We start from the raw sequence: 25,858 nt of genomic DNA on the forward strand, positions 1-25,858 counted from the left end.
AAACTTTATTATCAGAAGTCCTGTCCGATCCTAGTTTGTGCCTTCATTATAGTTATTTCATTGTATAGATCTATGTGATCAATGTTTGGTTGAAAATTTAAAAATAACAATTATCGTGGGAAAATGGACAAAAACCAGCAGTTTCACACATAAATAATTTTCCAATGGGGAAAATACATTGAAATCCTGAAAAATAAGGATCTGTGACTAATTAGAATTCAAGATAATATCTGGATTTGTTTCAAAATGGCAAATTCATTGGGAACTAACTGCCTGGAAATGTTCAAACACCTCAAGAATCCAAATTCAGGATTAATAACATACAATCATCTGTCTCTCCTTATGTGATGTGAGTTGAGTCATGTGTTGCAGCCCCCCTCATGCTGCCTCTTTATCAGCTGCAAAAGTAAGATTGCACATTTAAAATATTTATCCAATGCTTTTAAATCATTAGGTCATTCTCCAAACCAGGAACAACAATTATGACTCGCAGATGTGATCAGAAAACATTGAGTGTGTACTATGGGCAGATGGTTTATCAATTTCAGAGTAATATAATACATTCTATACATCACTTCCACAAGGTGCAATTTTATGGGAATCATCCCAATGATGTGTGGCACTGAGAGTAACACTACTGGGCAACTACGAAGCTGAAAAGTGAAAATACTGACACAACTAATAGGCCATCAGCTTGAAAGCACACAGGATGAAAAATAATAAAATTTAAGAAGGGAATAATAGAATTGTACAAAATGTTAAAGTGCTACCAGAGTTGTTGTAAACTATAACAAAATAGCAGTAATATGAAATATTAAACATAAATCAAAACAAAATGGACAACAAAAGGAAAAATGTAGCTAGCTTCTCAAAAGAGGGCATGATGTATTGGAAAAAGAGATTTATAAAAAAAGATTTTAAAAAACCATATAAATGATTACATCATTACTCAGTACACATAGCCATGTTTATCTGTCAAAGAACCGTACATACCACCACATTATTTCCTTCTTAATGGGAAGGGATAGAATATTGTAAAATTGTTTTCAGAGTTATTGCAGTAAACCTTCTTCAGTAAGCAAAGAACGTAGTCTTGGAAAGTGATATCCATGTACCAACAATGCGTCTCATGTGTGAAGTACACACTTCAACGTGGGCAATCATTCTACACATTCGTTCAAAAAAGTTGCAAAGTGTCTGAATTTAAGCCTTTGCATTAATAAAACATTAGCAGGTTTGTTTTATTTAATACTTAACTAGCGGACAAAATTGTACTGTCAATGACTGTAAAATCTGTTTCATGATGCTCTGCCCACAAACAATTCTAATTTGTGACATACTTGTTCAAAGTACACTTACCAAAAGCAGAATGTTTAATTCTTGATGCCAATAGTTGTGAGAAGTCAATGGAACAGAATATTAGGAAGAGTGCACAACCAACAGCAGATGTGATCCCATCTGTGCTGCATCTTTACCCAAGGCAAATTTTTTACCCCAATGATTATTTTTAAATTTAGTGCATGAACCAAGTTAGTTTTACATTATGTTTAATTTCTGCCTTCACGGATTCTGAGTCAGGATAAAACCTCTTATTTTGATGTGATGCACAAAGTTTCACAACCAAATCTTTGGCTTCGCTATCATCCAAAAGTACACTAAATGTTTAATGGATGACCCTTGCCATTCTGATCTATATCTATCATGTGAAACAGACCTCTACAACAGACTGAATTCTTGTGTTACTGCCGTTTACAGAGATGAGATTGGAACGGTAATGGGACTGGTAAAGATATCTAATTAACAACTCACTTTGAAACTGGTACAAAAACCTTGCTCCTGTTCACGCTAGCAGAATCTTAAGGTGCTGCCAACAACATATCCCCATCACAGGTTTCCCGGTGATAGGGGATGTATTCAATGCAAAATCCATTGACAACAGTGGTACTATAAGATCCTGTCATCAGAGAATGCGTGCACCTCCTGTCACCGCGAAACATGCCACAGAGTGGGAGAAAAAACCTGCCCTGAATTTAAAAAAATAGAATAACAAAGTAAAGTGGCAATAATAACGACCAACAATGAGAAAATACCCACCTGAACCAGGAGGATGATGCATGAAGTGAGCATATACTGTGCCCTTATCCTGCCCTAAATCATTATAAATGTATAGGGTGTAATTCCCATTGTTCAGATGGGTTGGATTGTCCAGCTGCAGGCAACCATGTTGCTCGCTGATATTCTCCTCATGAATTTGTGTCAGTATAAAATCGGTCTCATTCAGAGGATAATTATTGTGATACCATTGAATTTTGGGTGGCGGGTTGCCTGTTACACTGAAAGGAATGCACCAACGGTGGTCTGGGATTGCCTCACCCAACAACATTATCCGAGGAGGAACTAGAGAGAAAAGCAAATTATGTTAATTAAATCCAGTGTTACACAGAATATGATGAAGGTTGTATCAATACCAAATATATGTGTACATAATCCTTCAGGAATTAGGCACAAAAAACACTCAAATAAGAACCTGTCCGTCATTCATCCCACCATTTGAGGACTTTCAACCACTTCACCTTGCTATCTGGAACTTCCTCCCTAAAGGATTTCACCCAACCACCTCTCTCCGACCCTTTAATAACCTACTCAAATCCCACCTTTAAGACCAAGCTTTCAGCCACTCCTTTTAATTTCTCCCTTCATGACTTGGCATCCATGACTTTATTGACCTCTATCGGTGAAGTGCTTTGTCAATGTTTTAAAAATGTAAATAAATACATGATCTTACTACAAGTTTTACACCTCACAAAATGCAATGTTTAGTACTTCCACTGACCAGATTAGGTCATTGAACCCCTTGAGGTACAGCCTTCACTGGCCAGATTATGGACAGGGAGCAAAATTGTTTTGCCCTGCTCTGTTTACAGGAGTGCAGCAAAGCTGGCACTAGTGACCTCCTGCTTCGACCCTGCTGGAGTATTTGATGTCAGGGCAGGATTAAATAGCACTGGCAGGTGCTATGTCATGATCTATTGTCTCTTGGGGATCAACCAGAGGAAAGAGGAAGGAAAAGTAGCTGCTTGTTGATGCACTGGAACTATCAGCAAAAAACTTTCTTTAGCTACTCAATCAGACCCTCTTAGAAGGGGACAGAAAGTACAAGATGGAACCAGCATTTTGACTGGGGGCCAGGCCCAGAGCCAGGCCTACAATCACAGCTGGGCACTTTTCTACCACAAAAGTCGATACAATAGACTTAATCTGTCTCTTTAAACTTACAGGTTGTTTACTACTTCTAATTCAAGTGACATCTGGGCATTTTTTCTTTGATTTGTCGTCATTAATTACACTGTGTCACAGTGGATGGAGTTTAGAGGAGCCCGCTGGAGTGGGCAAGATGGTGGTCCTGGAAAATTGCACAGGAGGCATTAATTCCATGGTAAGACAGCACTAATGTGGGAAAGTCACCCACCAGTGGGGGGAAGACAGTTTGATGGAACTGCCAGTACTGGAAATCTGCAAACCTCTGACTGGCCAGGAGCTCTTGGGGTGGGATTTCCACCCTACTAGGGATTTAATCACACAGGAAGCCTGCACTGTACTGGTAAGTGCCTGATTACTTTGTAATTATCATAGAATCATAGAAACCGTACAGTGCAGAGAGAGGACATTTGGCCCATCGATTCTGTACCAATCACAATCCCATCCAGGCCCTACCCCCATATTCACCCGCTAATCCATCTAACCTGCGCACCTCGGGACACTAAGGGGTAATTATTTTAGCATGGCCAATCAACCTAACCTGCACATCTTTGGACGGTGGGAAGAAACCAGGGCACCCGGAGGAAACCCATGCAGATACGAGGAGAATGTGCAAACTCCACGCAGACAGTGACCCGAGCCATCAGATTACATCAGCTGACTGAAGAAAAGCAGGACCAGGTACACAATGATTCTACAACTTGTGGGCAAGAGACCCCCAGCACCAACACTGAATTCCACCTAATGTTTTTTGTTCAGCAGAGTGTAAAACATTGCGAAACAGCAACCAATTAAATAATTGCAGGCTAGGTGATTTGAAGATTTGATTTTCTTTTTGATTCTTCACCGCATTAGATTCTCTCTCAGCTGATCACAACCATTCATTGGTGTAAATGTATAAAATAAAAGTACGAGGATAAAATGTGACAGAAATGCTGTGCATACTCACAGAGAACAGTTAGATTGACAACAACCTTCGATTCCCCCACAATATTCTCTGCTGTGCAGACAAGTTGCTTTCCATTGTCATCACCAGAAATATTGTTGAGCTTTAATATTACTGGCGGTCGGGAAGTTTCTGCTGTCTATGAAGAGAAATAACATGATGTCACTCAGTGGATTATATTAAGTTTTTTATACCAATAGCTTCTCATTCCAGCTAGTGTGCAGCTTATCCATTACTAACAGCTACCCATGAAAGAAGTGAGCTGCATGCCTGGGTCATGATTTCCATTGGCCAGTGGTGTCGACATTTTGATTCACCTTCCAACTCTGTGCCCATAAAACTGTACCCAGCAAATGACCTTTGTAGCATGGCGTACAGAAACATGTGCTTTCTGAGACTATTAAAACAAAGTAGATTAGTTTAAAATAGGGATCACAGTGTGCCTTATATATATCAAAGGTATCACAATGTGCCTCACTTATTTATTATATGAAGGTGTTATCTGTATAAGAACATATATAATCATTTTTGAACAAGCATTATAGATTTAAACTATATTTTTTGCATTTTAAGAGCTTTGGCCAACAAGCAATTTACCCCTTTTTATAATGGGAAATAATTAGACAGACCGTGTTCTTTTGGAACAAGGAAGCATAGAGCATATACCCTGTTATCAGGGACAGACCAGACAGCTACAAGCTACCAAGGTTCTTGAAATGACTAGAAGGTTTCAGTTTCTAGCTGCAATGAATAGATGTATTAAGCCTCCACTGATAAAGGGACAGAAAACAGACAAGAAAGATGACTCCCTTTTCGATTCCAGGACTGCCAGTCTTAGGAGTGACTCTTGAATCTACCAGATTTGCATATGTAAGGTTACTAGGCAATGGGGTGGGGTGCGGGGATACAACCGTTAAGTTAGGTTGACCAATGAATTTCTAATTCTGCTAGGATTCTGCTATTGGCCAAAGTAAATAAAGTGTATTAATGTAATTGGACCTTCCAGCTTGGGTGACAGGTGGGGCAGGAGGTTTGAATCTTCATAAATGTATATCTGTTGTGCTCATGTGATGTGATGTAATGTCAGAGAGAGGCTAGAATCCTCTGACCATCTCTCTCCCAATATGTGTTGGTCAAATAAAGAACATCTTTTACTGCAAACTGTCTTTCACAAGTCTTTGTGGTAGCTGTGAGACACTCTGAGAAACACTCAGAGGGACACTCTGAGAAAATCCCCTTACAGCCTTATTTTCAGCAGGGAAGCACTTTATAGAGTAGAGAAGCAAAGTGGAAAGAAATTGCAGATGAAGAATTCCAAACGAGAACACCAGAGAACATAGATGCTTGTCTGGTTAATGACACGTGGGGAGGCAATGGTCTAATGGTATTATTGCTCAACTATTAACTCAGAAACTCAATCAATGCTCTGGGGACTTAGGTTCGAATTCCATCACAGCAGATAGTGGAATTTGAATTCAATAAAAAATATCTGGAATTAAGAATCTACTAAATTCACTAAAGTCCTTTAGGGAAGGAAATCTGCTGTCCTTACCTGGTCTGGCCTACATGTGACTCCAAAGCCACAGCAATGTGGTTGACTTTCAACTGATCTCATTCATTTCTTATTCTTAGCAAAATATATTAAAATGGCAAGTTGTGTTAGAAATGCTGAATTCTGAGAACATCATAGTCAAACCTGATAAGTCGAATGGAGGATGTGTTCTTGCCAATCCATAGTGGGAATTGGACGGCCTACAGCAGTACACTCAATTGCAACTTCTCCCCCTTCAACCACGGTAACATTACTAATGTTTACAGAGGCCTTAGGCAATTCTGAAATAAAGAAAGGGGAAATTTATGGAAAATACTTCATAGACAATTGCACCTATGCAAATGACTTCAGATGTAAAATCATACAATAATCTAGGATGAAAGAAGGCCATACAGCTCTTTAAAAGGGCTACCCTATTAGTTCCAAAATTTGAAATACTCAGCCTGTAAAGCAAAACATTTGTGGAAAGAGAAACAGTCAACATTTCAGGTCAATAGAATTTTATTGTTTAACTTTCTCCATATTACTCATGCCTCATTAGCAGTGTTAAGGGATTAACAGGGTAAATACTTGGGGTTACGGGGATAGGACCTGGTGGGATTGTTGTTGGTGCAAGCTTGATGGGCTCAACAGCCTCCTTCTGCATTGTAGGGATTCTATGATTCTATGGTCCCAATGAGTAACTGGTTCTTCATTGTTGAATGAGTAAGAATGTTAGTCGCATGACAAGCATTGATGTCACCTGACAAAAACTTCACACAAAGATAAGTATGGCTGGGGTTATTCTGATTCATTCATTACACTTTTAATTTTAAGATTATTTGATGGGGAGAGGGAAGGACTCAATCTGCCAAAGGTTGAAGGTCCTGAGGTTATGGATTTAGTATTAGAAGTGCTCAAATCTGTCAGTTTGCAGCTGCTGAATTCCACTAACTAATGCTGATCTTCTAATCCTGGGAACAGCAAGACTTCAGAGATCCTTCAGTGATTTGATGGATGAATGAGTTTTTACAAGCAATTTTCTAACCGTACACCAACAAGTGATCTTATTCACCAGCAGCGTACCTCAAAGAAACATGGACAGCATGTCTGTAATTTTGCTACATTTGCTGAAGGTAAAATGAGTTTCTACACCAGTGTCACAAATTTATTTAAAGGTCAAAGTCGACCCTTTATGAACATAAGGACCTAGGAACTGAGAGCAGAAGTAGGCCATTCGGCCCTTTGAGCTGACTACACCATTGAACAAGACCATGAATCTTCTGATCACGGCCTCAACTTTAATTTCCTGCTGGTCTGGTGTGGCAGATAAACTAATTTCTTTGTCAAAAAGTATCTTCCTTAGCTGAAAAACTCCTGTAGCTTCTGGACCTCCCAGTAACGATGTGAGGAGGGAGATGGAGAAATGGCACTTGTTTACTTACCAGAATAAACAAGTATCCAGAGTGCGTAATGTCTCAGAGGTCCGCCTGCATGTTTGTGCTGTTAGTGTTTTTCATGGATATATAACAATGCGTGTGGGGGACAACATTTCTTTGAAGCACAAATTCTGCCTTTAAGTCTAGAGGATTCACTGTAAATAGCAAGTAGTCTAGTTTTATCCATGGAATTTGACTGTTATTTTTGTGAGATAAGGGTATCAGGGATATAAAGGTCAGTAAAAGAAGTTGTGGCTCAGGTTAGTCATGATCTAATTAAAATGATGGACCAGGCTCTAGGGATTAAATGGTCTACCCTCATTGTGATGATTCCCTGTGGAGAAAATATGTGATCTCCAGGTGACAGCTCTTCTTAACCCATGGCAATTGTCAGGCGCTGTCTGTTCGCAATCTTTTGGGCATGAAGCCAGGACTCGGCTGTCTGCTGCAGAATGTGCTGGCATTCTGACATGATGTACCAATCCAGTGGTCCATGTTAAAGTTTGCAATTGATTTGATGCAACAAATAAGTCATCCCAAAGCATCTGGCTTCTATCAGTAAGCAGATCATTTCTAAAGTATTTAAGGTTCCTCAACATTAGTTTACTACCAGTACATTAATGCTATTTAAGCAAAGAAAGAAAGTAAACGTTCTTAATAGTTGAAGTTGACAGATGACTTAAAATTTAAATTGAGTCAAAATTGTGTTCAAGATCTCAGGAATCAAGATTTATTTTAACTGTCCCAATCTGACAGAAACCTGACAGGGGAGGCAGTTAAAATGATTGTTTTCGGTTATGCACTATTTCCAATCTTCCTGCCATGCCCCCATATTAACCAACTCTTTCAAGCAGACACCTGAGATTCAGAATGAATCAAACAGAGGCCTGAATGAATGTTGGCAAAAACCTGCCAGGAGCGAATCCTGGGCAGGAAGAGGCCCAGAAATTCAAAACATACTCTCAGATTTCCTTCTGGGCCAGGTGAGACCCCACAAGGCAGCTTCAGGCATCCTTGGAACAGGGCTATGTCCTCTCCTCCACAATTGTAACAAACTGCCCCCACCACCACCAGCTCAGATCTGGGACCTCCAGTAATCCCCACTCTCTCAGAATCCCCCTCCACTCCTGCCCTCACCTGATCTTGGCCAGAGCTGTGTTCCCCCACACTGCTGCTGCAGACAATCTCATAGATCCCCATTTGCGCTCTCCTGCTGATTGTTTCAGCTCCTGCCTTCTAGTCAGGCTGTAAATCAGACAGGAGACTGCGGTATTTTATTTACATGAAACCTTTCCGTTATGATTCAATGAGCTTCCATAACCAGATGTGGGCTTTTCACATGTTCCGCTATTCCTCTATTTGCAGCCTTTAATAATTAACCTTTGGCTATGTCTTAAAATGCTTTCATAGCTCTTTATATTCTTTGCATGGGATCACTTTCAATTTCGTGGCCTAGATGCCTTCAGATAGGAGCATATCTTGCCCATGGGAGTGGGCTATGAAGTCGGGAGATGCTGTAAAATCAGGAAAACATTGAAGTGCCTGTTACTTTCCCAATTTCTTGCCGATTAAATCAGGGGTGGGAAAGTCAAGGCCATTGTTCCTGCCTGAGCGGCAACTGAGGCCCTTAATGGATCAATTAATAGCCTGGCACAGCCTTGCTTTCCAGATCTGGCTCTCTGTGGCTCATGGAGGGCACCCAGTGGCAAGATTAATCCCCACTGCAAGATTCCCCTTTCTCATCCACGCCAACACCAACCCCACCTTCTTACCAGAGTCTTCACAAGTGGCTCTGGCAACTCATACATACTCTTCTTAATTCCAAGGCAGGCTCCACCATTGCTGACCTGGACCTGCTGCAGCACTAATAGTGACCACCATTTCTGGTGGCGCTGAGGAGCTGCCAGCCCTCTGATTGGCCGGCAGCTCTTGACAGAGGGACATCTGTTCTTAAAGGGGATGAAGCACTAAAAGCAATTAACTGCCTATTGTTATGAATTCCATTGGGGCTTCTAAAAACGACCAGTAGACAGGGCCATTGTCATGTACATTAAATTCAACCCAAAGTTAAAAAGAGAGGTATATTTTCAGTTTAATTTATTTCTCTTTTAGCCCTGTGTTTATACTGTTGTGTTAGTTTACCATCATTCCACCCAGGTTCACCTCATTTCTAATGATTAAGTAATTCATTTGTTTAAGTAGAATTAATTCTGAACAGCCTAATGATTTTCTAGGGATCAGTATCCAACAACAGAGTGCTGCATCCAACAACAGATAGCTTTGTATCCAATAACACAAGCCCTGTATCCAAAAACAGAGGACACTGTACAAACTAATATATCACTCTGTCTCCAGCAATAGAAACTCCGCACCCTATAATGCTGGACCTTGCACCCTATAACGCCGGACCCTGCACCCTATAACGCCGGACCCTATAAAATCCAAGGGTCCAAACCTTCTAGTCCCATACACCGCAGGATTCGTTGCAGACCTGACGGTAATTATGACGGACAAGTCAAAAGCCCACTGACCTCGGGCAGGAAGTTCTGGTCCTGGGGATGACGTGGGGCGGGGGGGACTGGAAAATCCTATCCAAGTTCTGCACTCCAAAGCATGGTACTCTGTAGCTACTAGTAGAGGGCTCTGTGCATTTTAACATAGGGCACTGTACCCAATAACACAGAACTCTGCACCCTTTACCATTAGGTTCTGTGACATAGAGCTCTATTTTCTACAGCATAGGTCTCAAAACTTAATAACATAGGGCTCTGTATCCAATAGCAATGACCTGGCTAATTTCTCACTGTGACCCCTAGCCATATTTTAAAGTCTGGTCAGAATTAATGCTCCATTTAGCCTTCATTGCCATCAGCATTTTGAGTATGAACATTGAAAAGATAATTAAATCATTAATATGGTGCTAAAATAAATGACAATTGCAACCTAAAATTATTAAATGTATGGTAATCAATAAGGCCAAAATACTTTGTCACAAATGACAGTGAGGGCAGGGAATTTGTGCACGATACTAAAAATTCTCTGCGTATTGCTGACATATGTTCCACCTGTTAAATCCTTAAGGATTTTTAATGTATTCAAGCTCTTTCTTCTCTATCCATCAGACTTGAAGGGAAAAAGAATCATACACAACGCTTTTGGAAAAAATGACAGTACCACAGTCTGGAATCCTCATATATGGCAGCATTATCCTCCAGTCATTCTCGCCTCGACATGTCAGGTTCTGAACCTCCAGGGTGGCCAGGTTATTTGCCTGCCAGAACTGGATCCACGCAATGCCACATGAACACAGGAATGGGTTTTCTGTTAAGATTCTAGAGGGAAAAAAATGTACATGTATATTAGTATATCCCAGCAATGCAGTAATATGTACAGAATTAGTTTTCCTTCAGATGGCTCACAAGGGTCATCTCAGTTTTCTAGCAGAGGTGGTCAAAATAAAGTACAACGGCTGGAATTTTACTGTTCTGCCCACCATGGGGAATTGAAGCTGATGAGGGGCTGAACATGGAAAAGTCTGTTGACCTCAGACAGGATTTTACGGTTTTGAGACAAGCGAGGCCATAAAATCCCACCCACCGTGTTAGAAATATGTCCCAGGTAGCTTAGTCAGATCTAAGGTAGTAAATAGTAGAAGTATTACTCCACTATACTTCTTCCTAAATGATTATGTTTGGAACAGAATTTAAAAGCAGGCTACTTTAATAAGGTGATCTATTTATGCTGTTGTCTCTTTTCAACTGCACTGAGCTGGTTTGCTCACAGATGTGAAGGGAACAAGAAAGCAAAATAAAAGGCTAGCAAAACTGTACATGCTTTTAAAAAAAATAGGAAATTGAGGTGGCAATAATCAACCTTTAACTCTCAGCTGTGAGTTGTGCAGGAAGGGGCAGGCACAGACTTTAATCAATTTTTGCCTAATCGCAGTGGCTTGCTGGAAACAAATGGGAGCAGAATTTTGGATGGCAGGTGGCCTCCACCAGGTAACCATAGAAATGGTCCCAAACACTCAAGTAAGAGGTACGGAAGGTGTGTCATGAGATTAATACAGTCAGGGAATAGGTACGCCAGGGCAAAGGACACCTAAGGTTTCTTGGCGGGGGCTCCCACGGAACACTCCTGCATAGACCATGGATCAAAATTCAAGTCGGACTTTGATGATGTCATCAGGCCCTGATGTGCCATTGTAAAAAAAGCATATTGCTATCTTCTTAACAATGTCCTTCTCCACTGCTCAAAAGAGCAGGTTGAGATTTTAACAGGCAGGAAAATAGCAAAATAGGTAGAGCAACTGCAGTCATGTTAGCTGCCTGTATCTGATTTCAACCAAGGTTAACACTGGCCCTGTAGTTACAGAAAGTTCTAAGTGATGGTAACAGTTGTACTGAAAGATTCAGCTTGCAGGCTCATCCTTAAGCCAAGCTTCCTACCCTCAATTACCTCCCATTTTGACCCTATGGGCCTGATTTTACCATTGTGTCAAGCGCGAAAATGTGGTAAAGTTGGATGTGAGGCCATTAATGCGATCTGCACCCACATCCGCACAGATTGCCACTTTACCGAAACCCGGGAATGGCGGCGTTTCAATTTGCGCCCAAAACGGACACAATGGCGATTTAAATGCATTTGCATGCCTTTACATTGAATTAATGAACTGCCTGCCCAACTTCATCAGCATTTCCCCTTTACTACTGTGCTTGTCAATCCGGAACCGCGCCGTAATGAACCTGCTAAATAAAAGTTTGAACTGGGCGCTCCAACTGCTGAAGAGGCGTGTTCAGAGCTTCCAACAGCTGTCTGGCTCAGGTCAGTTGGGAGGGGAGTGGGGGGGGTGTCAGATCATTCTCTGGTTCGGGGGGGGGAGGGTAATGAGGCCAGATTGTTGTCTGGTTGGTGGGGGGGGAAGGAGGAGGAGGCAGGTCAGATGTATCTTTGGTGGTGGTGGTGGGGGGAGGGCTGATCGTTGTCTGGTGGTGGGGGAGGAGGAGGGCTGATTGTTGTCTGGTGTCAGGGGTGGGAGGAGGAGGTGGGTTGGATGTTCCTCTGGGCGGGGTGGGTGTCAGTGAGGCCAGACCCATTCTCTTGGGGGTAGGTGGGGAGGAATGAGTGAGGCCAGATCATTTTGTCTGGGGGAAGGATGAGGGAGGCCCGATCGCTCACTAGTGGGGGGAGGGGGAGTTGGAGGCAGATGGATCTCTGGTGGGGGGGGGAGTGGCGGGGTGGGCGGGGCAGGGCAGGGGGGATCAGATGGATCTCTGGTGGGCATGAGGGGGCAGGGGATCCACTGCCACTCTGTGGGTGATCGGTGGGGGTGTGGGGGGGTGCAGGGGTGGCGATTGGTCTGGGTAGTGGGACTGGAAATGGCTGAAAGCATATGGGGGCGCCTGGGAGCAGATTTCTAAATTGGATCTGCATTACGCCAAGATTCAGCACTTAGAATGAAAATGGTAAAATTGGGCCCTACATCTCCATTACTGCTCGAATCACTTAAGGCCAGGGCACAAATACAATTGGATCACCCTGTTAAAAACAAATGTTGATTCATTTTTGTATCTATTGTGTTATTGTTGCATATGAGAAAGGTATGGGGTGTAAAAATGTTTCATTGATCAGCTCTTAAATTGCATATACAGAAAATCAAATAACATAAACTTCATTAGATTATGTCCAGGCATTACAACAAATTCTGATTGGCTGAGAGTCATTCTAAATCCCATAATGGACATCGAGTTCAACTCAACCATGAACCATTCACATCCCAACATTAAATGTTAGATAAAATCAGTAACAGTAACAAAAAAAACTGTAACCCTTTAAACAGGAAAAAAAATGTAAATCTAATGCCAGTAAATTCAGTAACGGACTCAATTTTGGTTACTTTTGCCTATCAGAGGCAGTTCAAATGCTAATCTCTGCTTGATATGGAAACTAAGTGGAAAAATGCCAAAAACCCACTAGAAGTATGTACATTTTCACTCACCATTCAGTGAACAATATCGACAATGTAATCAGAATGGAAATAAAAGTGTAAGAAAGAGGTAAAATCTTCAGAATGAAAATAAGTCCAATGAGATAATATTCTTAAGTCATAAAGTGTAATAGATTACTCCAAAATTATTTTAGAAATTAGTCCTAAATTATCTTAAACTAATGTTTTTAAATTCTAGTGCATAAATAATTTTGTAAAATGTTATCTATAGCCAAGTATTCACTGGAATGAGATCTAGCACTGATCGCTGCGACAAAATAATTGAATAGTATTAAAAATGCATTATATCAAATGGACTTCCTATTATTTTCATCTTTCTAAAACAATGCTGCAATCTTAAATTAAAAAGCCTCTTGAAGTCTTTGTCCCAGTTTGCAATATGAAATGAAAGTCTTCATCCAGATTGATTAAATTAATTGATTAAGTATTTTCCAATCACAAAATAATTTCTATAAATTAATAGCTCACCTTTCAAAATTGTATTGTTGCATGTTTAAAATTGGCAACTACATCAACATATAAGTTAAATTCAGTAATAGGAAAATAACGGCATCAAACTTACAAGGAAGTTTAAAAATATATTAAAGAATATAAAATCAGCAGTATATCATTGCTGATCTGTTTACTTTAATAATCTTTATGGGGCAATGGTAAAATTATGTTTCCATTAAACAGGGAAACCTGGATTGATGAGGTGTTCATTCTATTCATAACATTTACAACATTATTTAATGCTTACTCTCAAGGGTAATTGGGCTTTCTGTTACAACTTGACCAGAGAAATACAGATCTCCAAAGTTGACATTTCTGATTGAAGCACACAAAGCAGCTACTTAGTAGAACATAACTAATAAATAAAAAGTTTGATATAAAGCCTACATCGAGTACACAAGTCTAGAAATTGAATTACTACATGAATACCTAATGAGTTTGCATCTGGAACATAGGCATGTTGACATCATTAAATTAATGCTTAACATGTTCATATAATTAACTGTCTGCTGTTCAAATCAGATCAATGCTTTCATTAGAATATTGGACAAATGTAATTTCAAATCAATGTGTTAAATTTGCTAATGGCAATATCTCAATGCATACTTTCTAGGTTACCATGATTGAAACGGTAAATATACTACTCTTTCAGGTCAAGAAATAATTCTATGCTAACATTTTAAGAACCCAGATAAGGTTGTGGTATATTTGAAACCTTTGCATTCATTATATTATACATGTTTACGAAATGCCACTTACAAATGGGTCAGTTCCAAGTATCGAAAGGGCTTCCAGGACAAGCTTGAAAACCTGTTGTTGGCAAGGTTTCTGGAACAGAAATAAAGCTAGACTGTGTAAGAGTTAGTTACAATGCATAGGCATGCTGAACGTGGGCATTTTGACCATTTTACACATATTTTTGTCCACTGTTCTAATGCATTTCTATTCATTTTTTAAATAAAGTAACATAACACACAATGACAGAATTATAGAAATTTGTAGCATGGAAGGAGGCCATTCAGCCCATTGTGTCCACATTGGCCAACAAGCAGCAACCCAGTCTAATCCCATTTTCTGCTCTTGATCCAAGGCCTTATACATAATTGCATTTCATGTGCATGTCTAAATTATGAGGGTTTCTGTCCATACCACTGTTTCAGGCAGTTCCCTTAAAATAACGGCTGGAAGAATGTCCCATGGAATGTTCAAAATAACTCCTTTAATAATGGTAACAATCATTTAGAACCATAAAATCCCAACAGTACAGATAGAGGCCAACTAGCCATTGAGTCTGCATCGACTCTCTGAAAGACCCTCCCGCCCAGACCCTCCCCTCCACCCTATCCCTGTATCTCTGCACATTTATCATGGTTAATTCCCCTAACCTATACATCTTTGGACACTAAGGGGTAAGTTACCATGGCCAATCCATCTAACCTACACTGTTGCAGGAAACCAGAGCACCTGGAAGAAACCCATACAGACATGGGAAAAACATTCAAATTCCACAGTCAACTAAGACCAGAATCGAACCCTGGCGCTGTGAGGCAGCAGTGCTAACCATTGTGCCACTACAGGCAAATAGGTACTGTGAAAAAAGAATCATATAAAATGTAGCCGTTGTGGGTTTTGTTGTACACTGTTTACTTTGAATGCAATTTTAAACATGGGTTTTATAACTTGAGTGTGGTGTAGATGTTAAAGGCCATGAGCACTTTACACAGAATATAACCTTTGAGAGGGTTGTTTGCACTATAAATATGTGAAAGTGATGTTATACAAAGGTGGATTTCCTTGATCTTTGCTGCTGGGGACATCCAGTTCTCTGTATGCAAAGGTCAGAAAATGAGTGAGCTTGGATTGCTGCCTTCCTGCATTTGCTAAAATTTTCTCAGATTTCCAGAGCTTTCCTAGGGAAGCAGGAACAATGGTCTCTGCTTGCAGTCGACAAGAACAAATCAGAGGATATCCAAACCTCTGACGACATTCCCCTTTCTGACCACTTGCCAAATGTTCCAGGAGAAGGTTTTTTTATTCAGCGTCTCTTGTGAAGAGGAAGACCAATGAAGGAATGCCTGGCAGATCAGGTTTATGATGTGGGTATGCCGGCGTTGGACTGGCGTAAACACAGTAAAAAGTCTGACAACACCAGGTTTTAGTCCAACCTATTTATTTGATAATATTCTCACTAGCTTTCGAGGGGACAGCCTCTTCGTCAGGTGAATGGAGAGTTCTGGCCTCAGACAGAGCATATAAAGCACAGACAGTGTAATCTCTAAACTGTCTGTGCTTTATATGCTCTGTCTGAGGCCAGAACTCTCCATTCACCTGACGAAGAGGCTGTCCCCTCGAAAGCTAGTGAGAATATTATCAAATAAATAGGTTGGACTAAAACCTGGTGTTGTCAGACTTTTTACTGAGATCAGGTTTAACCAGAGGTGCTCTGTTCCCTCTTGACAGGAGCCGTCTGAAGACAGAAATAACTAGACCTACTGATATATAGAGTCATAGAGGTTTACAGCATGGAAACAGGCCCTTTGGCCTAACTTGTCCACGCTGCCCTTTTTTTTTTAAAACCCCTAAGCTAATCCCAATTGCCCGCATTCGGCCCTTATCCCTCTATACCCATCGTACCCATGTAACTATCTAAATGCTTCTTAAAAGGCAAAATTGTATCCATCTCTACTACTACTTCTGGCAGCTTGTTCCAGACAATCACCACCCTTTGTGTGAAAAAATTGCCCCTCTGGACACTTTTATATCTCTCCCCCTCACCTTAAACCTATGCCCTCTAGTTTTAGACTCTTCTACCTTTGGGAAAAGATATTTACTATCTAGCTGATCTATGCCCCTCATTATTTTGTAGACCTCTATAAGATCATCCCTCAGCCTCCTACGCTCCAGAGTAAAAAGTCCCAGTCTATCCAGCCTCTCCTTACAACTCAATGAATCAAGTCCCGATAACATCCTAGTAAATCTTTTCTGCACTCTTTCTAGTTTAATAATATCTTTTCTAAAATAGGGTGACCAGAATAGCACACGCTATTCCAAGCATGGCTTTACCAATGTCTTGTACAACTTCAACAAGACATTCCAACTTCTATATTCAACGTTTTGATCGATGAAACCAAGCATGCCGAATGCCTTCTTCACCACTCTGTCCACCTGTGACTCCACTTTCAAGGAGCTATGAACATCTACCCCTAGATCACTTTGTTCTGTAACTCCCACCAACGCCCTACCATTAACTGAGTAAGTCCTGCCCTGGTTCAATCTACCAAAATGCATCACCTCGCATTTGTCTAAATTAAACTCCATCTGCCATTCGTCAGCTCACTAGCCCAATTGATCAAGATCCTGTTGCAATTGGAGATAACTTTCTTCACTGTCCACTATGCCACCAATCTTAGTGTCATTTGCAAACATACTAACTGTGCCACATATATTCTCATCCAAATCATTAATATAAATAACAAATAACAGTGGACCCAGCACTGATCCCTGAGGCACACTGCTGGTCACAGGCCTCCAGTTTGAAAAGCAACTCTCTACAACCACCCTCTGGTATCTGTCAAGAAGTCAATTTTGTCTCCATTTAGATGCCTCACCCTGAATCCCATGAGATTTAATCTTATACAACAATCTACCATGCGGTACCTTGTCAAAGGCCTTGCTAAAGTCCATGTAGACAACATCAACTGCAGTGCCCTCATCTACCTTCTTGGTTATCCTTTCAAAAAACTCAATCGAATTTGAGAGACTTGATTTTCCACTCACAAAGCCATGCTGACTGTCCCTAACCGGTACTTGCATCTCTAAATGCCTGTAGATCCTATCTTTCAAAATACCTTCCAACAATTTACCCACCACAGATGTGACGCTCACTGACCTGTAGTTCCCAAAAGGCACATTTGCAACTCTCCAATCTTCAGGCACCTCACCCGTGACTATCGATTCAAATATCTCGGCTAGAGGACCCACAATTTCCTCCCTAGCCTCCCACAATGTCCTGGGATAAACTTCATCGGTCCCGGGGATTTATCTATCTTGATGTGCCTTAAAACTTCCAGCATATCCTTCTCTGTAATATGTACACTCCTCAAGACATCACTATTTATTTCCCCAAGTTGCAAAGGTAATATGCAGAGGTTTCTCTTCTGCCAAAGGAAAGGCAGCAGAATTCTGATGGCACAAGTAAGATATGCAAATTCCTGAATAGCCATAACATTGGATGCTTCCTCTGAAGCACCTAATTGCAATCTACCATTGTTGCAATGGCACTGCATGAAACACAGCGTACTAGAGTGAATTGCATCAAATTTACAGCATAGAAGCTCGTCATTTAGCCCAACAAATCTATCATTGTCCTAATGCTTTACGAGAACTATCTCAGACCTATTAACATATGGGGGTTAAACTGGATAGCACCTGAAAACAGATGAGGGGATCCTGACATAAGATTCACCTGCACACTCTATGATTGCAATGCAGGCACTATGCCAATTTCATCATGCCTGTTCATTTAAATGATCCCTACATCCAGCCAGCACTAACTGAGTTATTAGCTGGCACAACACGTCAGCAAGGATTAATATCGTGAGTGGTGAGTGCTACTTAAAGCTACCCTGAACATCTTAAAGAGGAGGAGCATTGTGTCTGGAGTAGGCATGCTGGGAGTCTGACCAGGAAGAGTGAGAATGGCATAACATGAAGAGCAAGCCCCAAGATTTTCAGACACTGTACTGCGGGCCTTGGTGAAGTAGATGGAAAGGAACCCAGTTGACAATGGCAGGGCCAGCTAATGGTGGGCCATCTCCTGCTACCATGAAACATGTGGTGGGTTGCTGGATAAATCCTGCCCCTTGAGTCTGGGAGTGCACTCTCATGGTGATCTAAAAGAGCGCAACGAGGACCCTTGGAGTTTTAACATCGACTTTGAGTCCTGGGTGAAGTTTCCCAGGATCACTGCACCTGGCAGAACAAAATAAAACAGTGCAGAGTCTTTCGAAGCAAGCGCAGAAAGAAATCACAAGGAAATGAAATCCCGATCCAGCAACTCACTTCAAATTCAATTGTGATATCCTCTTCTTTTTGCAGCAGAACCTCTGTACACAAATCAGTCTGAGCAATCATTTGCATACCCACCAGAACTCTCCCAAACACCCCGAGGATGACAAACAAGAAGCTTACATAGATTATTGCTTGTGCCATGGAGTATTATTAAATTCTTAGGGAGTTTAATTATATGTGGATTAAGCATAAAAGCCATGGTCTACACATTTTCCTGAAATTCCAGAGACCTTCTTATATATCCCCACTATAACTTTGGCAGGAGTCTTATGGAAGTTCTGAGAACTAGGTGCAGAACCAGTTATGGCCTTGCCCCTGCCATTTTGTGTGGGCAACTGGGGGCAGATCAATGTCCTTTCACAAACACGGCCATTGGTGTAAGGATGAGTGGATACAGGGACTCCCTATGCCGGGAGTGTCCATTCTGTGGATCCGCAGCGGGATAAGGTATTTGCTTAGCCAAGGTACGTTTGGTCAGACGAAGAAGTAAAACTGGAAGCCGTCAGAGGATCCAAACCAGAAATTGTGCCTGATTCTCCAAAGAGGAATTGTACTTTATAACAAATATTTCTCTGACAGCTGCAGCTGAAGGCAGAATGGTGTTGATTCCAGGAGCCAGTCTAACTTGCAGTTCTCATTGTACCCCCTCACCCCAGACCCAGGCACGCACCTGCTCACACAGGTTCCAGATCCCCTGTGAAGGGTGCCAAGTTTTGGGTTTCTAATCACAAGTTCCAGTGCAAAGGCCAAAAGAAAATATTTGTGCAAGTATAAATTAGTGAACAACAAGTGCTACTTGCGCTCTGCAAAATCTGGGCCATTACAACCTGTCAAACCATACAACATTCAAAATGGTATACATTGGCCACACTTCAGAAGTATTTTATTGGCTGTGAAGCACTTTGGAATACTCTGATGATGTGAAAGGCACAGTATAAACGCATGCATTTTCTTTCATTATAACTGGTGACAACATTTTTGAACATGGTATTTCTAACTTGTGAGAATAATATTGCACACTATATAAACTGTATAAAATAATAAAACCTGCAATATAGTGCCACAACTTTTTTAAAGTTAATTTATTATTTTAACAAGTAGGCTTACATTAACACTACAATGAAGTTCCTGCAAAAATCCCCTAGTTGCCACATTCCGGCGCTTCTTCAGGTACACTGAGGGAGAATTTAGCATGGTCAACGCACCTAACCAGCATACCTTTTTGGATTGTGGGAGGAAACAGAGCATCCGGAAGAAACCTATGCAGATACAGGGAGAACATGCAGACTCCACACAGTGACCCCAGCGGGGAATCAAACCTAGGTTCCTGGAACTGTGAGGCAGCAGTGCTAAACGCTGTGCCATCATACTGTCCCTCTAAGAACAATGTTACAAATAGGTGAAGGAGAATGGGCAGTGTAAAATAAATTATAATCTTGACTCCATAACTGTTTATTCTACTTTATATTAAACTCACTCCAGCATCTTCCGCTATTGAAACAATATGCAAGAAAGAATTTCTTTCAGAGACCTTTTATGCACTGACAATTGTATTGTGATTGTATTTTCAATAATATCATCACACTGGAAATGTGTCTTGACTTAGCCATTTTAAGGAATAAAATACTCAGAGTAAACTGGTAAATAGTCAAGCTGCAGCTGACATACAGAAAGAGGCATTTGAATTAATGGACTGTAGAATTATCCATTACCAACCAAAAGCTTTCTTCTTCAATTAAAAGGCAGAGCTACAAAGGATGCCCAGCTTTATCTGGGACGTCATTCACTGCTCATACCACTGACATCATCTGACAAACCAATAAGCCAGATGACTAAATCTTGGATGTTTGGATTGTAGTGGTACATTGCTTTTGGACATTATTTTAGAAGAATGATACCAATGGAGTGGTAGGTATTAGAGTAACAAATGTGCAACTGCTGGAAATGCACTCATCATCAGAAAGGAAATGATGAATTAGCATTTATTCTGGGGGAGGACGTGGATGGAATTCTTATCAAAGTGCCGCACTCAAGCTGAAGAACCCCACTTGAAAGGATTGAACAACATAAAGACGAAAACCTGAGAGTTCAAATATACTAAGCATACAGAAGCATAGAAAATAGGAGTGGGAGCAGGCCATTCAGCCCTTCAAGTCTACTCCGTAATTCATTATGTTCATGGCTGACCATCTAACTCAGTGATCGGTTCTGGCTTTCCCCTTATATCCTTTGATCCCTTTTGCCTCAAGCACTATATCTAACTCCTTGAAAACACACAATGGATGGAATTTTCCTGTCCTACACACCACGTGAATCCTAGCGGACAGGACACACACCTGTCGACCTTGGACAAGACTTTCTGGCTTTGGGGCAAGCGCGGTTGGAAAATCTCACCCAATGTTTTGGCCTCAGCTGCTTTCTATGTGAAAAAATTCTATACGCTCACCACTCTCGGGGTGGAGAAATTTTTCCTCATCTCAGTCCTAAATGGTTTACCCTGTATCCTTAAATTGTGACCACTGGTTCCTGCCATCGGGAACATCCTTCCTACATCTACCCTGTCGAGTCCTGTTAGAATTTAATAGGTTTCTACGAGATATAGGCCCCTCACCTATTCTTCCAAACTCCACGTAATATAATTCTAATTGACTCAATCTCTGCTCATACGTCAGTCCTACCATCTCAGGAATCAGTCTGGTAAACTTTCATTGCACTCCTCCATAGCAAGGACATCCTTCTCAGGTAAGGAGACCAAAACTGCACACAATACTCCAGATGTACCCTCACCAAGGCCCTGTATAACTGCAGCAAGACATCATTGCTCCTGTACTTGAATTCTCTCACTGTGAAGGCCAACATACCATTTGTTCTCTTCACCGCCTGCTGTATCTGCTTGTCTATTTTCAGTGACTGGTGTACAAGGACACCCAGGTCTCATTGCACATTCCCCTCTCTCAATCTATAGCCATTCAGATATTAATCTGCCTTCTGTTTTTGCTACCAAAGTGGATAGCCTCGCATTTATCCACATTATACTGCATCTGCCATTTATTTGCCCATTCAACTTGATCAAACCACACTGAATATCTCTGCACCTTCCTCACAGCTCACTCTCTCACCCAGCTTTGTGCAAGCTACTATCACAAAGAAAACAGCACCATTAATTTCCAGAGTTTCCCCGATTTTCTCTAGAAACTTAACAGTTGATCCATAGCAATACCAGTGAAATGATGCAAAGGGCAGAGAATCTGGAGAACACCTTCTGAAATATTGCCTCACATCTTCACTCCCTGATACTCATTGATATCTGCTGAAAGTACTAATGTGTGGGCATCCAGTAAAAATTAGATAATGACCATCAATCAAATGTCTTGCCGCAGTCATGAATAAATATCACTTGAGGATATAACTGGTGGTTTTGGAGCTCTAGTGCATTGAAGGATCAATATCATCACAAAGAGTGTGGGGAACTCAAGAATTGTCAAAGAAAACAATCATAACTCACATGTATTGAAGTCGAGGGTTATTAAGGAATCCTTGTCGTGAGATATACGTCAATCCACAATTAACCAAAGTTCTAGAAAATGAAGAAGACTTCAATAAATTAATTATTTACTGCGTGAACATCTTTCAAATATCAAGGCTACGAGATGATTTAATTCATTGGAAATACTCACAGATTTCTCAAACCGCTGTAAGGCTCCATGTCACGCTCATTGATGCCTGACAGGTTGGGTTGATTTGCAATATAGCTGTTGAATAAGAAATAACCAAAGATTATTAATTTCCCCAAGCAGAGGGCTTTGTCAATTGGATTCTATTTTGTTTTTCCTTAGTTTAGTCACTGACTCAATTTAACTCTAAACAACATAAATTGAAAAGTATGAAAATATGTTCCTAAGACAGTATAAATGAGACATTTCTTCTTACAAATATGGTGAAAGATGGCATTTTAAGTGAAATACAATCATAATCTATTCTTTTCATGAATTGCTTAACATTAACCACATATACAGTGTAAATTCGTCATAATATAACAGAAGACTAGTAGAAGAAACTGATTCAATAGCTTCAGCTGGGAATCAGGCATGTTACTAAGCTTGCCCATGTGTCAAACAGTACTGTAGAAATGAACCTTGATTTTTTGATGTCCACCGATTAGTACCTCACTGGAGGAAGGTGCAAGTTGGTAATGAGAGCTAATGATATCAGGTTTACAGAGTGAAGTATGTAAGGTTTTGTGTTTTATGTTATCTCTCAGAACCGTAGTTGATATTATTTCTACAGCTTTGTTTTCTATTAAAAACCCCAGAGAAACGGGACCACCTGGAACTCTCAAATTCCATTGAGGGTTCAGATGTTCTGATGTCGGTGTCCAGCTGGCTGTTTCCCCAGCAACGGTGATACCCAACAGCCAGTAATAGTCAAGACACTGTTTGAACATTGTACCCATGTTGAATTGCTGTTCCAGCTTTTCTTTACAATCAAGGATAAGACAAGTTGTTTTTTGAGGTGTTTTTGCCTCGATCCTGAAAGCAACATTTTAGTGCCTCCATTAAAATAACAGTGAAAGAAATTCCAAGCAATTTAAGTGTTACTTTGTTAATCAAAAAACACAATTCCAAACATTAGTCTTCCATCCGCCATTTGCTTGCAATCTCTGCATAACACAGCATCCAAATTATATAACGAGCATTTGCAAATAAGCTGCAAATTATTATAAAAAATCACATAAATGGGTCTGCAACAAAGTTAAAATGAGCATGAAGGAATTAAAGAGTAATATATCCTCTAATTTCCCTTTGCTGCGCATTGCTCATTTCATGCAGTGCATGATCACTTTAACATTGTTGCCCAGTCGCACACATATATTTCTTAAAGGGGTCATGATATGGAGATGCCGGCATTGGACTGGGATAGACACAGTAAGATGTCTGACAACACCAGAACCTCACTGTACCACAAGCCCACAGATAACCTCACGATGCCCCTCTTCTCCAGCTTCCACCCTAAACGCATTAAAGAAGCCAACCCCTACGGACAAGCCACCCGCACACACAGGATCTGCTCAGATGAGGAGGATCACAACAGACCCCTCCAGACGCTGAAAGATGCCCTCATAAGAACAGGATATGGCACTCATCTCATCAATTGACAGTTCCGATGTGCCACAGCGAAAAACCGTACCGACCTCCTCAGAAGACAAACACAGGACACGATGGACAGAGTACCCTTTGTCGTCCAGTACTTCCCCGGAGCGGAGTAGGTACGACATCTTCTCTGGAGTCTTCAACATATCATTGATGAAGACAAACATCTCGCCAGGGCCATCCCCACACCCCCACTTCTTGCTTTCAGACAACTGCACAACCTCAAACAGACCATTGTTCACAGCAAACTACCCAGCCTTCAGGAGAACAGTGACCACAACACCACACAACCTTGCCACAGCAACCTCTGTAAGACATGCTGGAACATCTACATGGATGACATCATCACATGTGAGAACACCATCCACCAGGTACACGGTAAATACTCTTGCAACTCGGCCAATGTTGTCTACTTGATACACTGCAGGAAGGGATGTCCCGAAGTATGGTACATTGGGGAGATCATGCAGACGCTACGACAACGGATGAATGAACATCGCTCGACAATCATCAGGCAAGACTGTTCCCTTCCTGTTGAGGAACACTTCAGCAGTCATGGGCATTCAGCCTCTGACCTTCAGGTTAAGCATTCTCCAAGGCTGCCTTCACGACACACGACAGCGCAGAGTCGCTGAGCAGAGACTGATAGCCAAGTTCCGCACACATGAGGACGGTCTCAACAGGGATCTTGGGTTCATGTCGCACTATCTGTAACCCCCATGACTCGCCTGGGTTTGCAAAACCTCACTTACTGTACTGTCTGGAGACAATACACATCTCTTTAAACTGTGATCAGTGCTCTTTCCACTCACATTGTCGGCATCTTTAAGACTTGAATAACAGGTTAGTTGTAAAGACTCGCATTCTAATCAGTAATCTGTAAACCGTCTGTGCTGTTATATGCTCTGTCTGAGGCCAGAACTCTCCATTCACCTGACAAAGGGACAAACCCAAAAGCTTCTGAGTTTACTATCAAATAAATCAGTTGCACTTAAACTTGGTGTTGTCAGACTTCTTACTTTCTTAAAGGGACCACTGCTTGACCATGGACTTCTTACTTTCTTAAAGGGACCACTGCTTGACCATCCCTTGCATGACACAACCCTGCACTCACACAGCTAGGAGGAAATATTGGTGGGAAGATTTACCAATGCAAAAAAGGGTATCAAATCCACAAGTCATTGATTAAAAATATAAAGGATGACAGATCACAGGAGACTGACGTTAACATCTTAAATATATTACACTTTACCAAAGTACATAGAAGGAAACCTGCTGTACCCAGTCTGGCCGATATTGTGACTCCTGACCCACAAAAAGTGGTTAATTATTAACTGCCTTCTACAATAGCCCAGGAAGCTACTAGGTTGTATAAAACTACGACAAGAAACAGAGGAGGTCTTAGTAGCGTAGTGGTAACATCCCTACTTCTGAGCCAAGAGCTACGGGTTCAGGTCCCACCCCGGGACTTGGTAGCCAAGGAATGTGTGCTCATAACGCGCAGGTTGGGTTTGTTAACTTGCAAATCCTTCCAACATGCCAATGGTTGACGGTAAGAGCCGGAGAGACTCTTGGTCAGCCATGTTTGATGTGGAGTGGCAACCCGTCAAGCTACAAGTCCCTGGGAATAGGCTAGTGACCTGTTCTGGGGATTACAAGCAATGAAAATGAAATTAATGAAAGTCTGCCTTAGTACATCACTAGGTGCTAAAAGAGAATTGGAACAACAAGAAACAAAGGCTGAGGGGGTCCCAGCTGGTCAGGAGCTTAGCACAAAGCAGCAGGGGGGGGAGCTGGCACTAACATCTGTGTGAATGAGTGACTGGAGACTGCACAAGAGAGCGTGAGGGGGGACAGTGAGCATGTGAGGGGGTAAAGAATGTGTAGAGAGAGTGCGGGGGGGGAGGTAGAGAGGGCGCGGGGGAGGGGGAGGAAGAGAGAGTGTGGGGGGGGCGTACAGAGAGT

General features: G+C 41.4%; 1 protein-coding gene across 1 annotated transcript in view; it reads right to left on the reverse strand.

The window, feature by feature from the left end:
- ntrk2a (neurotrophic tyrosine kinase, receptor, type 2a) overlaps positions 1-25,858 on the reverse strand; it is a 196,357-nt gene that overhangs the window by 146,271 nt on the left and 24,228 nt on the right. The window contains exons 2-8 of the mRNA XM_080188833.1: positions 22,421-22,495; positions 22,249-22,320; positions 14,433-14,501; positions 10,349-10,506; positions 5,901-6,037; positions 4,208-4,343; positions 2,095-2,397 (exon numbers count right to left, since the gene is read on the reverse strand). Coding sequence (XP_080044959.1) covers positions 2,095-2,397; positions 4,208-4,343; positions 5,901-6,037; positions 10,349-10,506; positions 14,433-14,501; positions 22,249-22,320; positions 22,421-22,495 — 950 coding nt within the window. The remainder of the gene's footprint in view (positions 1-2,094; positions 2,398-4,207; positions 4,344-5,900; positions 6,038-10,348; positions 10,507-14,432; positions 14,502-22,248; positions 22,321-22,420; positions 22,496-25,858) is intronic.

Source organism: Carcharhinus amblyrhynchos, chromosome 5 (assembly GCF_965287045.1).
Source record: "Carcharhinus amblyrhynchos chromosome 5, sCarAmb.v2.hapA, whole genome shotgun sequence".
In the NCBI taxonomy this organism is placed as follows: Eukaryota; Metazoa; Chordata; class Chondrichthyes; order Carcharhiniformes; family Carcharhinidae; genus Carcharhinus; species Carcharhinus amblyrhynchos.